At 39.9% G+C, this 15,525-nt stretch overlaps 1 protein-coding gene across 1 annotated transcript in view; it reads left to right on the top strand.

Annotated features, from left to right (window-relative positions):
* Positions 1-15,525, top strand: part of cacna2d3a (calcium channel, voltage-dependent, alpha 2/delta subunit 3a) — a 192,817-nt gene that overhangs the window by 86,441 nt on the left and 90,851 nt on the right. Inside the window, exons 14-17 of the mRNA XM_016493046.1 lie at positions 4,147-4,218; positions 5,341-5,421; positions 8,989-9,063; positions 10,346-10,429. Of these exons, the coding sequence (XP_016348532.1) occupies positions 4,147-4,218; positions 5,341-5,421; positions 8,989-9,063; positions 10,346-10,429 (312 nt within the window). The remainder of the gene's footprint in view (positions 1-4,146; positions 4,219-5,340; positions 5,422-8,988; positions 9,064-10,345; positions 10,430-15,525) is intronic.

Raw genomic sequence — 15,525 nt, 5'->3', positions numbered from 1 at the left:
AGCAACTCAAAATGGTACTCAGCAGTTTTTATGGCCCCCACGTGCTTGTATGCATACCTGACATGCATGCATACTTGATGCTATACTCTGATTAAAAAGTGTTCCTTTCATTTTTTTAGCAGTATATTTTAAAATAATACACTTAGGTACAAACTGAATGTGATGTTTTCATAACTTAACTGCATGTTATTTACAATTTTATGAAAATATATTACAGTTTAAATTTATATTAAATGAAGTTAGTTGAATTTAAGATTGTTTTTTTTTCACCTAAGTAGGACGTAAGTACATTGTTATAATACATTTAATAATAACTTAAGAGGTCAGCTCTGAAAAAGATCATGAAACTTCTCTGTTTTAGAATGCATATTGAGCATCAGTCAACCATATTAACCAAAAACTGATTTCAGTGACATATCTGATGACTAATTATTTTTTGTTCAGTATCATAGACAATAAGCATGAGCATCTGGATGATGCTCTGAGTGTGTGTAGTGTTCTCAGAGTCTGAGCTATTGTTGTGCTTCCAAATTCTCACCACAACCCAGCTCAATCATCCATCATTTTACAGCCCATTTACTCCTCCAGAGACATCGAGAGAGCAGAGTAAATAAGAGAAGAATATATATGACAGTTTAAGCTGATTTGTCTCTCTTCCACTAATGCGCAGCTCATTGCCCCACTTCCGATGTCTTGTGAGAATGTATGATTGTGACTTTCGGATGTTTACAGATCATGAATTCATCAAATGAGTTATTGTGAATGTGTAATTGTGCATGAATCGTGCATATGCATGTGTGTTGCTGCAATCAGACAAGCAGGCTGTGACGGTTCTGATTTAGATACAGATGATAAAGCTCTTCTCCAAGTCACTCTCTGCCATCAGCCACAGATTCCCTAGCAGCTGAGCCGCATCCATCCACACCTGAGCATGAGGTCACATGATCTGAGTGCACATGAGTCACTGCGTTCAGAGATTCATTACCATTTTATCACAGATTTCACATTATTCATGTGAAGTTATTATAGTGTATTCTTTATTGATTGTGTCCGCTATTATATTTGCTGTTGCAGTGTTACCACAGGCAACGGTCTTCATTATTAGCCTGTAGTTATTAATAACTTGCAAAATATACAGCTCACATAATATAAAAAAACAGCTTTTTTAAATGTAATTATTTTTTAAAAGATATGGATTTGATAATTCTTTACAGGAAAAAAAAAACTATTTAAGCTAATGTTAAGAGTGATCACAGAATCGCTGTTTTTTTTTTATTTTTTTTTTAGCAATTTGACATTCTAAAGTTCATCACAGATTATCAGGGTGGCTAAAATGGGAAAAAATGGGTCAAGCAACAAAAGGATCTAGTATACTATAGACGGTTTTTGCAAAACCTGAAATAAACTACCCTAGGTAGTTTCCAAATTAAACATACCTGTACACCTACTGTCGATAAGATTGAATTATATTTTCTTCTGTACAGTTGATGCTACAACAACAACAGTGGCGTGCACAGACCTCTGGAGGGGAAGGGGCTAAGAGACGTTACTTGGGCACAATCGCGGTCCGGGGGACCGGGGAACCGGGGGGGATTGTTGTGGGTTCCCCCTCGGTAGAAATCGCGGTCCGGGGGCACATAGACCGGACTGAAAGGGAACGTTAGCGTCGGTGATTGGCCCTACCACGCCACTGAACAACAACAATAATAATAATCCTATCCTTATTCCAATAAAAGTAATGATAATGTCACAAGTAGCTTAGCACTGTGACAAATAAAGGGAACAGCAAGAGTTGTCTGAATAACCTAAATATGTGTTATTACAATAAAAAGCAAAACAAACAAATAAACAAAAAAATTAACAATTAAAACGTCAGTTAATAGAAAAGGCATGTCCAGCAAACAAGAAAAAAAATGGTGTAACTAACTGATGAACATCCGTAGTATGATGCATTGTTGGAGAAAGTAACCAACTAGTCATGACTGTTTCCTGAAATCATGTGTGCACATCCCTCAGATGAACCATGTTGGTTCAGCAGTATAAAGGACTGCCATTATCACCGTCGCACACAGGCAATGCTCCCTCTAAGCTGTGCACGTGCGCGGCCATGCACAGGACATTTGCAGAAATAAGTTGAGAAAGCCATTTGACTTAATTCTAGAAATGCGAAATAATTGCAATGCTTGGGCAAACTGCCACAGAGTTGGTGTCGCTATAGAACCAGTGAATGCGGTTTAGAGGTGTCATAGAAAGAGAATGATGTGTGCCAAATCAGTCGCTCTAGAAATCGGACGAAATAGCTCAACACGAGAGCCAAAGCAAGCGTGCTTCTCAAAGGGAAGGCTGCATCCTACCAAGATTGCGTCCTTCCTAGTTCAGTCTTGTAGGCTATAGAGTCCTCCTCGACATTAAATACTAGTATGTCTAGTAAGTGCACATGGCTACGTCACATACGCCGCCCTCACTGGCACGGCACGAAAATACTAATAAAACTTAGTTTTTGAAAAATACTTTACATTATCTTTAAATTATTTGGCTTTCTGTTAATGTAATGCAATGAATCACAGCTGTCTTATCAAAACTCAAAGGGCCAGTTTTATTAACAGCTTGTGCAGCACAAACCGTCTTTTGACGTTAAAATAATACTGCCAGGATTTACTAAAGACGCGCAGTGATGAATTAGCACTGAAAAGGCGTGGACAGTTATTTTTGCGCCTGACCTTATTGAATATGCATTTCTAGGAGTTTTCCACACGTATTAATTTATTTGGAAAGAACACATTATCCGAACATATCGTTTCCAAGCCATGTTATTTTGCCCTGTATAGTAAAACTGGCCCCAAGACATTTACAGGTACACACAGGTGTAGTAGTGCGCAAATATGGGGATGTTTTAGATAACTGTAAAATAATTCACGTTCATGTTTTTTGAAAATGTTTTGAAGATGTAAAAAAAAAAATGTTTTGAAATTATATTATAAGCTTGATAAATAATTGACCTCAATACCTGCTTAATTTTTTCATATTAGCTATATTATTATATTATATTATTATAAAGAATTGAACTGTTCTGCGTGACATTTTTAAAAATAATAAATAAAAATAAATATAATATTTATTTATATTAAATCAAATAAAATATAAATAGCACATTAAAGTGAATTTACACACTTTTTTGTGTGTGTGCTGTACAGGTCTGTTATAAAGAATGTTTTTGCTCAGGTGGCCAAAATGTCTGCCCAATAGGGAAAAATTTTGCTCGGCAAGAAAAAAAAATTTTAGAGGGAACATTGCACACAGGTGAAGTAAAAATGTTGACATAAATTTGACTTTAATGTCAGAATATTATAATTCATTTACACAAACAAAACAAAACTGTTCATTTTTTTTTTTTAAATCACGTTATGCAGGTGGTTCAGGTGTGTTTAATAAGAGTTGGAGCTAACCTCTGCAGGGCTGTGGCCCTCCAGTAACTGAGTTTGACATCACTGGCATAGCATACTCCCGTGTATGGTTTATTCAATCAGGAGCATTGCCCTTAACATAATTTCTCAGAGATGCTGCTGTAACTATATATAATAGATCGATTCATAGAGCAGTAGTTCCAAACACACAATCTTGTGATGCCGTTTGTTAATGTTTGTTTGAACTGGGGTTTTGGGAAACACATAATCTTTGAGCTATGTTGGTAACGATGGAACTGCTGATAGTTGACTAACAATGGTTTTGGGAAATGCATCCTGTAGAGTTCAGCTCCAATCCTATAAAACACACTTGGCTAACAATGTTGGCTAACCCTGCCCTAGACACACATCAAAATAATAAAACTAATGTCTGAACTAGTACTATGTCCACAGCTTCATCTGCCTGAGAAACGCTTCATTATCAGATTAAAAAAATAGACCGATCTATAATTTTCTTTATGAATTTGTTTCATTTATTTTAATTATTTTAGTGCCAAAACACCCTAATGACTTAACCAATTTGACATTATTTCAGATGATGATGAAATAAAATGAAATGTCAAAAAAGTATCTGTTGCAGAAACAAATGTGAAAACAGATGGCCAGTCACTTTCCCATAAGAACCAGGAAATAAATAACATTCATCCACGTCTTTGTTATGTGTTGTTGTGTATTTGTGTAGCTGGAAGATGCTCAGGGTCCTGTGCTCATGACTACCGTGGCCATGCCTGTGTTCAGCACCAAGAACGAGACTGTAAGTGATGCTAAACTTTGACTTCGATAATGTTAACCAGTGGCTATTTAGTCAGTATGAATGTTTTCTGTATAGCACTCATCAAACTATACCAATAGACAGAGGAAATATGCCAAAGTAAGAAAGAAAAAATGATGTAGAAACTGATATTAATAGCGGGGCAGTCGTGGCTTAATGGATAGAGAGTCAGACTTGTAACCCAAAGATCGCGGGTTCGAGTCTCAGGTCCGGCAGGGATTGTCGGTGGGGGGAGTGAATAATCAGCGCTCTCTTCCACCTTCAATTCTACGACTGAGGTGAGACCCTTGAGCAAAGCACCAAACCCCCAACTGCTCCCCGGGTAACGCAGCATTGGCTGCCCACTGCTGCGGGTGTGTGTTTATGATGTGTGTGTGTGTGTGTGCGCACTTGGGTGGGTTAAATGCAGAGCACACATTCCGAGTATGGGACACCATACTTGGCCACACGTCACATCACGTCACTTTAGACTTGTCAAAACATTTAACCAATGAATGATGAATCATAACAAATATTAAAGGGTTAGTTCACCCAAAAATGAAAATTAGCCCATAAATTACTCACCCTCAAGTCATCCTTGGTGTGCATGACTTTCTTTTTTCAGACGAATCCAGTTATATTAAAAATTGTCTTTGATCTTTCAAGCTGTTTAATGCCATTTAACGCTGAGCTCATACGTCATCCGCCCGGCGCTGCTTCCGTGTACAACTGTTGGCGCAAGCTACATTAACGTGATTATTACATTTTGAATATGGATATTTTTCTTACAAAAACGCATCAATTTGCTACAGAAGGCCTTTGCTCACCCCCCGGAGCCGTGTGAGACACTTTTTTTATGGATGGGTGCTTTTTATTTAACTTCTTTTGGACTGATGCATGCAACACCCGCTGACTGCCATTAAACAGCTTGAAAGATCAAAGACAATTTTTAATATAACTCCGACTGGATTCGTCTGAAAGAAGAAAGTCATATACACCTAGGATGACTTGAAGGTGAGTAAATTATGGGCTAATTTTCATTTTTGGGTGAACTAACCCTTTAAGATTTTTTTTTGCTTTGCTTTTTGCTTTGATTTTTAACATGCTTGTGTTCATTGTTTTAAGAGAAATAAAGGAATTCTTCTTGGAGTAGTTGGCACAGATGTTCCAGTGTCTGAAATACTGAAGGCCATCCCTAAATACAAGGTACACAGACAAGTCACCTATAACTGTCCATTCATTAGAACCTGGACCTCCTGTTGATTATGTGTCTAGCACCAGAGAGTGTTAGTGAATCGATGGATGGATGGATGGATGGATGGATGAATGGATGAATGGATGAATGAATGAATGAATGCATGAATTTGAGGTGAACTTGAGAGACTATTCCTTTAAAATCCTGTATTTACATCATTTATGATGATTATGTTGCATAGGTGATAAAATAATTATTGCTGATGTACAGAATCAAATAATTGAATATTTGCCAAATAATTACATATAAATGTATAAATGAATGAATGAATGAATGAATGCATGCATGCATGCATGCATGCATGCATGGATGGATGGATGGATGGATGGATGGATGGATGGATGGATGGATTTCTTATTTAAATGGTCATTAGACTTGAGTTATATCATCGATATGGACCATGATTTGTTACTTGCTATTGTGGTCAAGTGGAGAAGAAGAGCCTATACCAGAACAAGATGTAAACTAAAGAAAGATAAACTTGACTTTGCCTATTCCCTGGCAGAGGTTCTCAGACTGGCACTGGAGTGCAAATAATTCCACCCACCAAAAGGATCACAGGTCCATTCAATAAAGGACAAGAGATGTGGCTTCAAGTACAAAAATATATTCATTTATTTAACATACAAACAATCAATCATGTCACTTCAGTAGTGAAGAACAGACCCATACAATGCACACACACTTTATAGAACCAATACAAAATGTTAAGTAGAGCTGAAACTTACTAGCTGGGAGCTGCTAATTACAGTCATTATCTGTCCTGAAACGCACAATCACACACACACACACCTGCATACTTGAGTGACTGAGATGGTCGATAATGAGCATAGTAAGTGTGTTAAGTGCTACAGCTCATTGAACTGCTCACACTTAAAATGAAAGTGCTTCTTAAGGAAAAAAAAAAAGAAAAATCTTCCATCTCCCATAGGTCTAGTTCTATGGTTGCTGACTGAGGTGCCACAAAAGCTAGAGTCCTGGGAATCCAATGTTTAGCTCGAGGCTGTCGAGAATGAGCAGAGGATTTCTGTTTCTCTCTCACTCCCTAAACCATGTGCAGTGTATTTCTCAGGTGGAGTTCACACATGAGGAGTTGTGTTCAAGTCCGAAAGTTCACAATGCAATCTCTGTCAGCTTGTATAAGTTTTCCTGTTTACTGTTGCTTCAGTCACTAATAAGTTTGCGCAGTGGGCAGGCTGGCACTCATCAGGAGTCCCATCCCTTGCTTGCTTATTCAAGGAGAATAGACATGCAATTGATTTGCCGCTTTTGCATGCATTTAATTCAAGAATGTTGTGTAATTTTACAGTCAGAGAGAAGCACAAGCCTAATGACTGAGTCAGTCCACTACACGACACACTTAACAACTGACGAGTCAAAATTCTGAACGGACCAAAACGGACAAATTCTGCCGAACCAGCCACCAAATAATAAACGAACAAATAAATAAATAAAGCCGTATCCGATTATATGGTCCTCCTGCATCCTGCGTTCAGTGTGGTCAGTGCCATTGGTTATAATGGGCTCTATTTGCGATGCAACATGCACTGCTTTTCAAGCAAGGTTCATATTTATAGCCATAACCTTGGTGTGTAGAGTCATTTAAGATCATGTAATAATCTAGTTTAAGATATGTTTCTGGCAAACAGAGCACATCCAGATTATTGTGTAATAATTATGTACGATAAAGGCTGCTGTATAGCTGCCCAAACTTTAGTAAATGTTCATATTTAATAGTTTTTTTGTCATTTTCTAGTTTGAGACTTTCTTTCTTTCTTGGGTGTGACGAGTGGGGGTGGGGCCGAGAGCCGTGGGAACAGGTGTCGCTCATTATCAATTACTCCACCGGCCTCGCTCCGTTCCCACAGCCCTCGGCCCCGCCCCCACTCATCACATTGGGCAACACTCATATCATTGTCTAGCACACTGCACAAACAGACACAGAAAACTAATCAATGCAACCACATGCAATACTAGAAGAAAGGCAGGTTAGCAATGACACATTTGCAGGTAGTGCAAGTACTAATACGGTATTACTCATCCTGATGATGTGACACAATAATTCGAATGGGAAGGAACAGCCTATCTCGACACACTAGTCAATGGCAGGTGGTATTAGGGAGAGGAACATTCTCACACTGTCCTAACCAGATTTGATGATGATACACAATGAGAGACAGATGATTCTATTTTTTGAAATGGTTTCTATTTCTGTAACATTGCAGCTGACAGCTTAAGTACTGATTGTGTTTCACATTATATAAAATGATTTAATTTGAGTTTGAATATCATTTTGTGATGTGACTTACATCACTTTGTGCAGCAACCTTAATGAAAGAGACAATGGATAATTGTTCAATTCAAGTTTATTTGTATAGTGCTTTTCACGATACAAATCGTTGCAAAGCAACTTTACAGCAAATTAAGTTTCTACAATATTTAGTAGTAGCTTAAGTGATGTATATATGGCAGAAATGTACGGACAGATCAATTAAATACGTAATCAAACAGACGATGAACACTATTAACAGCAATTATTATATGATGCAATCAAACTTATAGCAAAGTCCCCAGATACTGAAAATAACTTAAAAAATAAAATACAATTCAAACCATGAACTCTATGTAAAAATTAAGTTTCTACAATATTTAGTAGTAGCTTATCAGTGGTGACTGTCAGTTTATGTAAATGTGGCAGAAATGTACGGAAAAATCAATTGAAGACGTAATCAAACAGACGATGAACACTATTAACAGCAATTATTATATGATGCAATCAAACTTATAGCAAAGTCCCCAGATACTGAAAATAACTTAAAAAATAAAATACAATTCAAACCATGAACTCTATGTAAACTCTCTGATTGTATGACTATGTATTTTGAATAATGTTAAAATATTATATATTTGATTATATCTTTATACATTTTGTTGTAAATGTGAGCAAAATCTCAAGGAAAGTCAGTTCACTCTCCGGCAATATTTGCAAAGTCTCCAGGCAGCTATTTTCTGACATGCTAAACCAACTCCTGTATTTGTTTAAAAGGAAAGGCAGGACTTGCATTACTAGAGCCGCCCTGGATACACTATATTGTGCAGTACACCATTCACAGCAATACATGTGCAACACCTCGGCATATATACAACAGTGTGTTTGCAGAGAGGGCCAACCCACGCATTCTTGGCTGTGATCTTTGATTGATATGTTGCATCTGGTGTGGACAGATACAGTGCTTGAAACTTATCAAATCACAACTGGTTTGAACATTGTGCCATTCTTCAGAGTGTGTGATTGGACTAAAATCGGATGAGTGCTCAACATTTTTGGTCCAGTTTACTGCAAATATTTAATGTGTAAATTTGTTAAGTGTTCATTTTGTAAACTTTTAGCATTACTCTAGATTATAGATAGCTGAAGCACTTAAAGACAAACTCATGAGGTATTTGAAAATGTGACAGTATCTCTGAATTTGATTGCTGCTTCTGGTGTGTTTGTTTGTGTGTGTGTCTGTTCACAGCTGGGAATCCATGGTTATGCCTTCGCCATCACCAATAATGGATACATACTCACCCATCCAGACTTGCAGCCTCTGGTAATGTATCGCTTGTGATGATAATAGCGAAGAAGCAGTCTTCCAGCACATGCTGAGGCTGATGGGAGAATGCATCTCATTAGAGTCATTGTGCTGTGAGCCGACAGCTGCAAACGGCCTCTGATCAACTGTTATGAGTGTTTGACAGATGATGAGATGGGAACACACTCTACTTACATCAACAGACATAAGAATCAAAACCTCCTTCATGATCTCGCTGCTGTGTGTATTGTGTCTATAAACAAAGCTGCCTGTAAAACAGTCAAACAGGGAAAGTGCTCAGGATAAACAGGATCTGTGCAAGAGGGCAATGAAAATGGTCAACACGATCACAAGGTTTTATGTATTTATATGTCCTCTGCATGAATCTCACCAAGCCATTGATAAAAATTTAGGAGATATTTCATCCCAACTAAGTCAAACTGAATGAGAATTTTTAGAGCCATTACAATTCATAACAATTAAGCATGTTCTCATCATTACCATAAGGCAAATACGTTTCTTTCTTGGTATGGTAATGTGACTAGTTACAGCATTTAATTTTGTAATTTGTTTCATGTATTGTGGTAGTACTTGTTATACTGCCTTTTGGTAGCATTTCTAATACTTAATTTAAAATTATTTGTTATTTATCTATTATTTATTTATTTATTTTTTTTTTGTGAAAACTGACGTGAGAGATTTCCTGGTGTCCAGGGTACAGCTGATGTCTCTGTATCTACACACATTCCCATATTCAAACTACACAATGCAACAGAAAAGCCCGCTCTTTTGTTATCTCCCATTTTAAAAGATAAGCATCTGGGGCCTGATGTATAATCGTTATGTACGCACAAAATGGGCATGGAAATGTGCGTACGCACACATTTAGGATGAAATCTACGTAAAGTTTTATACATGAGGCCCCTGGTCTCTTCCGCTAGTTTCATTCTGCCACTGGAGGGCAGTCTATACCTGTTGCACACACCGATCCACAGAAATCTTCTTTAAAAAAAAAGCACCAGTGACACAGTAAAGCTGTGGTCTTCTATGTTCTATTACGAAAGGAGTAACAGCTTCGATAGTCTGATATCTGTGGGACAAACATTAATTAGGGTTATACATGTTGCATTGACATATATAGAAAATATGTTTTGTTAATGATCTGCAGAAGAAAGTCAGACACTAGTGATGAAAGAATATTGTGATGATAATAATTGTTTACTACAGTATCACTCTAATACACATCATGTTTGTCCATGTTAAATAATATCATTGGTGTTTCCATGGCTTGTGTTTCCAGTATGAAGAAGGGAAAAAGAGGAGAAAATCCAGCTACAGCAGTGTGGATCTGTCAGAGGTGGAGTGGGAAGACAAGGAGGATGAGGTAAAATGTTTTTATTTACAGTTATAAATAGTTTAAATTAAAGTTCTGGTGGAAACATGTTTATTAAAATCTGTTAATCATAACACAGAGCCACTTTATTAAGTCCTCTGTGCTAACTCCAAATGCTACTTCTATTATCTAATAGCATAATACTCTTTCTTAATCAAAAAGTCAAAGGGGGGATTTTGTCTTTAGAATCCAATTAAGCTAAAAAAAGTTATTACATAAAATTGATAATAGAGTCAGGTGTTTCAGTGAAGGAGCTTAGAATTTTGGGTTGTGCTGGTACATTATAGAGTTGCACAAAGCTAGAACAGGCTACACTAAAGACATTTTAAATCACTGTAAAAAAAATAATTATGCTATTTTCTTAATACATTTTAAAATACTGTTGTCTGTCATGATCCCAGTCTGTGTTCCTCTGTCTTGGTTTTGTGTTTATGGACTCTTGTTTTGAAGTGTTTTCTATTCCCGTTTGTTTCCGTCCCCTTGTCTAAATACCCACACTTGTGGTCTTTGCACTTGACCACTTGACTACTCATGTGATCTATTTCCTGTATTTGGCCCAAGTGCCCAAGTGAGGATGAAGAACACGAGTGTGTGTAGAACTTTTAATTACCTGATGGGGCACACTAAGTGTTGTAAAAATGCAAATGTTTACATAGCTTTATTTTTTATTTTAAATACTTTGCATTTTAAAATCAACTTCTAAATGTCTGTTCAGTAGTCCCATAACATGACACAATTTAATTTGTGGTGCTTCTAATTAAGTGATGAAAAGCATTTGCAAATGTTGTACAAAATAAATATCACCACTACTCATCTTTGCACCAATAAAATGTGCAACACTGTTTTTCTACCGAATTATATGTAATAATATCTAATTATTATATTATTATTTAACTTACATTGGAAAGGTTTCCCTGACCTCTCATGAGATCTCAGCAAAAATCTCACAGTTTATTCTAAAACATGATGCATGATGGAATACACTAAGCCTGGAATAGCACTCTGGAGCGGTATTCGAGATAGTGTGGATTTAGTGTGCGTTAAGGGCACTGCGCTTTGGCATTTTTAAGACCTGGGACAGTCTTGCGCACTTCCTGTCACGCATGGGTATTTGGACAAGGCATGTGTTTACTTGTTCAGTGCCCTGTGCTACCCTGTTTGTTGCTATAGCCCTCTCCTTGTTAGCCTTATTATCTTGCATATTTATACCACTGTGTTTCCCTTGCTCAGTGTCAGTCAATGTGTTTCTCTGTAGAAGCTCTTGTTTTTGGTTTCCTTGTTTACCAGTGTTTGTTTTGTTCCATTTTGTTAATAAACCTAATCTGCATGTGGATCTGCCTCATCATGCTTTCGTCCAACTCAGCATTACATTGTCACACTTGGCCCTGTAAAAGCCTGTTCACACTAAATGATAATTATAAACAGAGTTTAAAAGAGAGAATAGTGAAGTCTAAGATATCACTGGATTTTCCCCCCTACTGATGAATAATGAAACATTGATAATGAAACAGTCAAAATCCTTCCTGCTTTAAAGTGCACTGCAATTATGTTCACAAGACTACAGGACTACAAGACCTGAATTATGTCATCAAGACCTGATTTTTGATTTTTGAGACCTGTCTTTGCTTTCATCTTTGCATCGGTCTACTGTATCAGTCTTTGCTTTCATCTTTCTCTGCTAAAATCCATACTTCAAGATCAACAGCGCTTCAGACATATGTAATCTCTTCAAAACATTAAATTCTCTCTTCTGTCCCCCACCACCACCTCTTTAACACCTCTTTAACAGCTGATGATTTTGCTACATTCTTCACAGACAAAACTAATACCATCAGCAGTCAGTTCTCAGCTCCACACCCACGGGAACTCAAACCAACCACATACACTGCTAAAACATCTCAGTTATGTACATATGTCGGTGACCAACGAATTGGGATCTCGCTTAGAGAGACCAATCTACTTCGAGTGTAAACTAAACGAACCAATGCACATTGGCATGTGATTATTGCATCCAGCTGCTGCTAATCAAAGCGTGAGTATAAGTAGGCAGCAGGTGCAGTGCATATTCACGTTTTTGCTGAGGAGCCAAGACGGTGACCCGGCCGCTCAGCGGTGGTACAGCAGCCGTGGCGACGGGACGTAACGTCTCCATTTCCTCCTTCAGGGAACGAGGGTTACATCCAAAGCCGGGGCCTCTCAGTGCTTCTACCCATTTGAGGTGAGAACACAGGAAGATACCGGCTTCACACGAAGGCTATAGAATCTAGCGAACCTGTTGGGGGTCACCCAGCCCACAGCTCTACAAATATTTGCCAGCGAGGCGCCACAAGCCAGCGCCCAGGAGGATGCAACAATTCTAGTAGAGTGAGCTAGCAACCTGAACGGGCAGGGCACACCCTGTGCCTGATAAGCCAAGGTGATGGCATCCACTATGCAGTGGGCTGTCCTCTGCTTTGAGACGGCATTCCCTTCTGCCGGCCTCTGACAGACAAAGAGCTGGTCTGAGGTCCTGAAGCTTTGCATCCTGTCTACGTAGCATCTCAATGCTCGGACGGGACAAAGCAAAGCTAGGGCTGGATCTGCCTCCTCCGGGGCAGCGCTTGCAGGCTCACCACCTGATCCCTGAAGGGAGTAGTGGGAGCCTTGGGCACATAGCCAGGCCGGGGCCTCAGGATTACCTGGGAGTCAGCCGGCCCAAACCCTAGGCATGAATCGTCGACCAAAAATGCGTGCAGGTCCCCTACCCTCTTGATGGAGGCCAGTTTTCATTGACAGAAACTTCAGCTCGACTGTCTGCAAGCTGTAGTGCTCTGATCACTAGAGACAGGTCTCAAGAGGGTATAGAGGGGGGCCATGGAGGATTTAACCTTCTCGCCCCCCTAAGGAACCTGATGATCAGGTCATGCTTCCCCAATGACTTGCCTTCCACGGGGTCGTGGTTGGCAGCAAATGCAGCCACATAGACTTTAAGGGTCGAGGGAGACAGCCTTCTCTCCAACCCCTGCTGCAGAAAGGACAGCACGACTCTGATCGTGACTACCTGATTCGACGAACAGGTTCCACTTCAAGGCATAAGCGTGTCTCATAGACGGTGCTCTCGCCGAAGTGAAGGTGTCAACTACCTCTTGGGGTAGGTCACCTAGAACCTCCGTGTCCTGTCCAGGGACCAGACATGAAGTTTCCAGAGGTCTTGATGCGGGTGCCACAGGGTGCCCCATCTCTGAGTCAGTAGATCCTTCCTCAGAGGAATCTGCCAAGGAGCCGAGTGTTCCTTCGGCCAGGGAGAAGAACAACTGGCAGTGAGAGGTTTCTGGAGAGGCAAACAGGTCTACTTGAGCGACTCTGAAACGACTCCAAATCAGCTTGACCGTCTGGGGATGGAGTCTCCACTCTCCTGGGAGTGCAGCTCGTGACAGCTCGTCGGCTGCCCGGTTGTGCAGACCAGGAATGTGAATGGCACGAAGCGACCTCAGATGCTTCTGACTCCAGAGGAGGAGGTGGCGGGTGAGTTGCGACATGCGACGGGAGTGTAGACCACCTTGTCGGTTGATGTACGCAGCGGTCGTCGTGTTGTCCATACGGACCAGTACGTGCTTGCCTCGTAAGCCCCTTTGAGGCGGATCAAGGCCAGACGTACTGCCAACAACTCTAGACAATTGACGTGCCAGTGCAGTTGGGGGCCCGTCCAAACCCCCGACACTGCAAGCCCGTCGAATGTGGCCCCCCAGCCGGTGGTAGAGGCATCCGTGTGAACCACAGCATGCCTGGAGACCTGTTCCAGGGGCACTCCTGCCTAGAGAAACGCAAGGTCTGACCACGGGGTGAAGGTTTGGCGGCAGGCCGGTGTGACTCGGACCTGGAGCCAGTGTTAAAGCGGTCTCATATGAAGCAGCCCCAGTGGCGTGACTGCCACTGCAGCTGCCATATGCCCCAGGACCCTCTGAAACTGTTTCAGTGGGACCGCCGTCCTGCCCTTGAACATATTCAGGCAGTTCAACACCGACTGAGTACTTCCTTGCATGAGGCGTGCTCGACCGAATCCAACTCCATACCGAGAAAAGAGATCCTCTTCAAGGAGAGTTTGCTCTTTTCCCAGTTGACCTGTAGGCCCAACCGACTGAGGTGCGAAAGCACCAAGTCCCTGTGTGCACACAACTGATCCTGAGACTGAGCTAGTACCAGTGGTGGAGGTAACGAATTACAACTACTCACGTTACTGTAATTAAGTAGTTTTTTTGGGTACTTGTACTTTTTTGAGTATATTTTTAAAGCTGTACTTTTACTTGTACTTCAGTACAAATTAAGCAAAATAATCTACTTTGTTACTTTTAAATCATAGTTCGTTACTGAGTACACCCACAATTTGAATTGATATTCAAACCTTTGAGGGCACTTCAGTAGCCAATAAAGATATCCGACCGTAAACGGACCAATAAAAGCCCTGATATCTGAAACGGGAAAAGCCGCCGCTTTTCCAAGCTGCGTATCTCTTTCCTCTCCGACAGTGCGTTTGACACGCATCCGCCTCCTGTCAATTACAGAATCTGAATGTCCGTGCTGGATTGCAGGTATTCCGCATAATTTTAATCCTTCCGGCGCAAATGTGGAGAGCGCTTTATTGTAACATGAGAACACAGTCATGTAATCGCAGAAAACTGGATGCGAGCTCTCAAATAGGCCTAACTTATACAAATGATCTGCCTGTCCTCTCACTCCGATATTGCTTGTGCGCACTCAGACTGTGTGCAATCGCCATCTCTCTGTGCTTTTAAAGTAGAAATTATATCTCTTTGCTCCTGGATTAAACTTTGTCAAAAGTTATCAACCATTTAGAATAGATCCACGCCTGATCGATGGAAATCCTACTAGAAATTTTATTGGCTGTAAGTGAAATGCACCAGACAGTATTTCAACAATCAAAGATGGAACTTTAATTTCTTTACAATGTAAGTTTATGCTAGAAATGTTTTGGAATGGGATATTTGTCTGATTTGTACATATAAATATCCTAATCTGCCTAACTGCATCACTACATTGTACAGTCATTACAGGTCAAAGCCATCTGATGTTCCATTTATCTAAATAAA

This window comes from Sinocyclocheilus anshuiensis, unplaced genomic scaffold, assembly GCF_001515605.1.
Source record: "Sinocyclocheilus anshuiensis isolate Anshui unplaced genomic scaffold, SAMN03320099.WGS_v1.1 scaffold1894, whole genome shotgun sequence".
Taxonomy (NCBI): Eukaryota; Metazoa; Chordata; class Actinopteri; order Cypriniformes; family Cyprinidae; genus Sinocyclocheilus; species Sinocyclocheilus anshuiensis.
The sequence above is the reverse complement of the archived record's forward strand: the minus strand, read 5'-3'. Positions and strand labels throughout refer to the sequence as shown.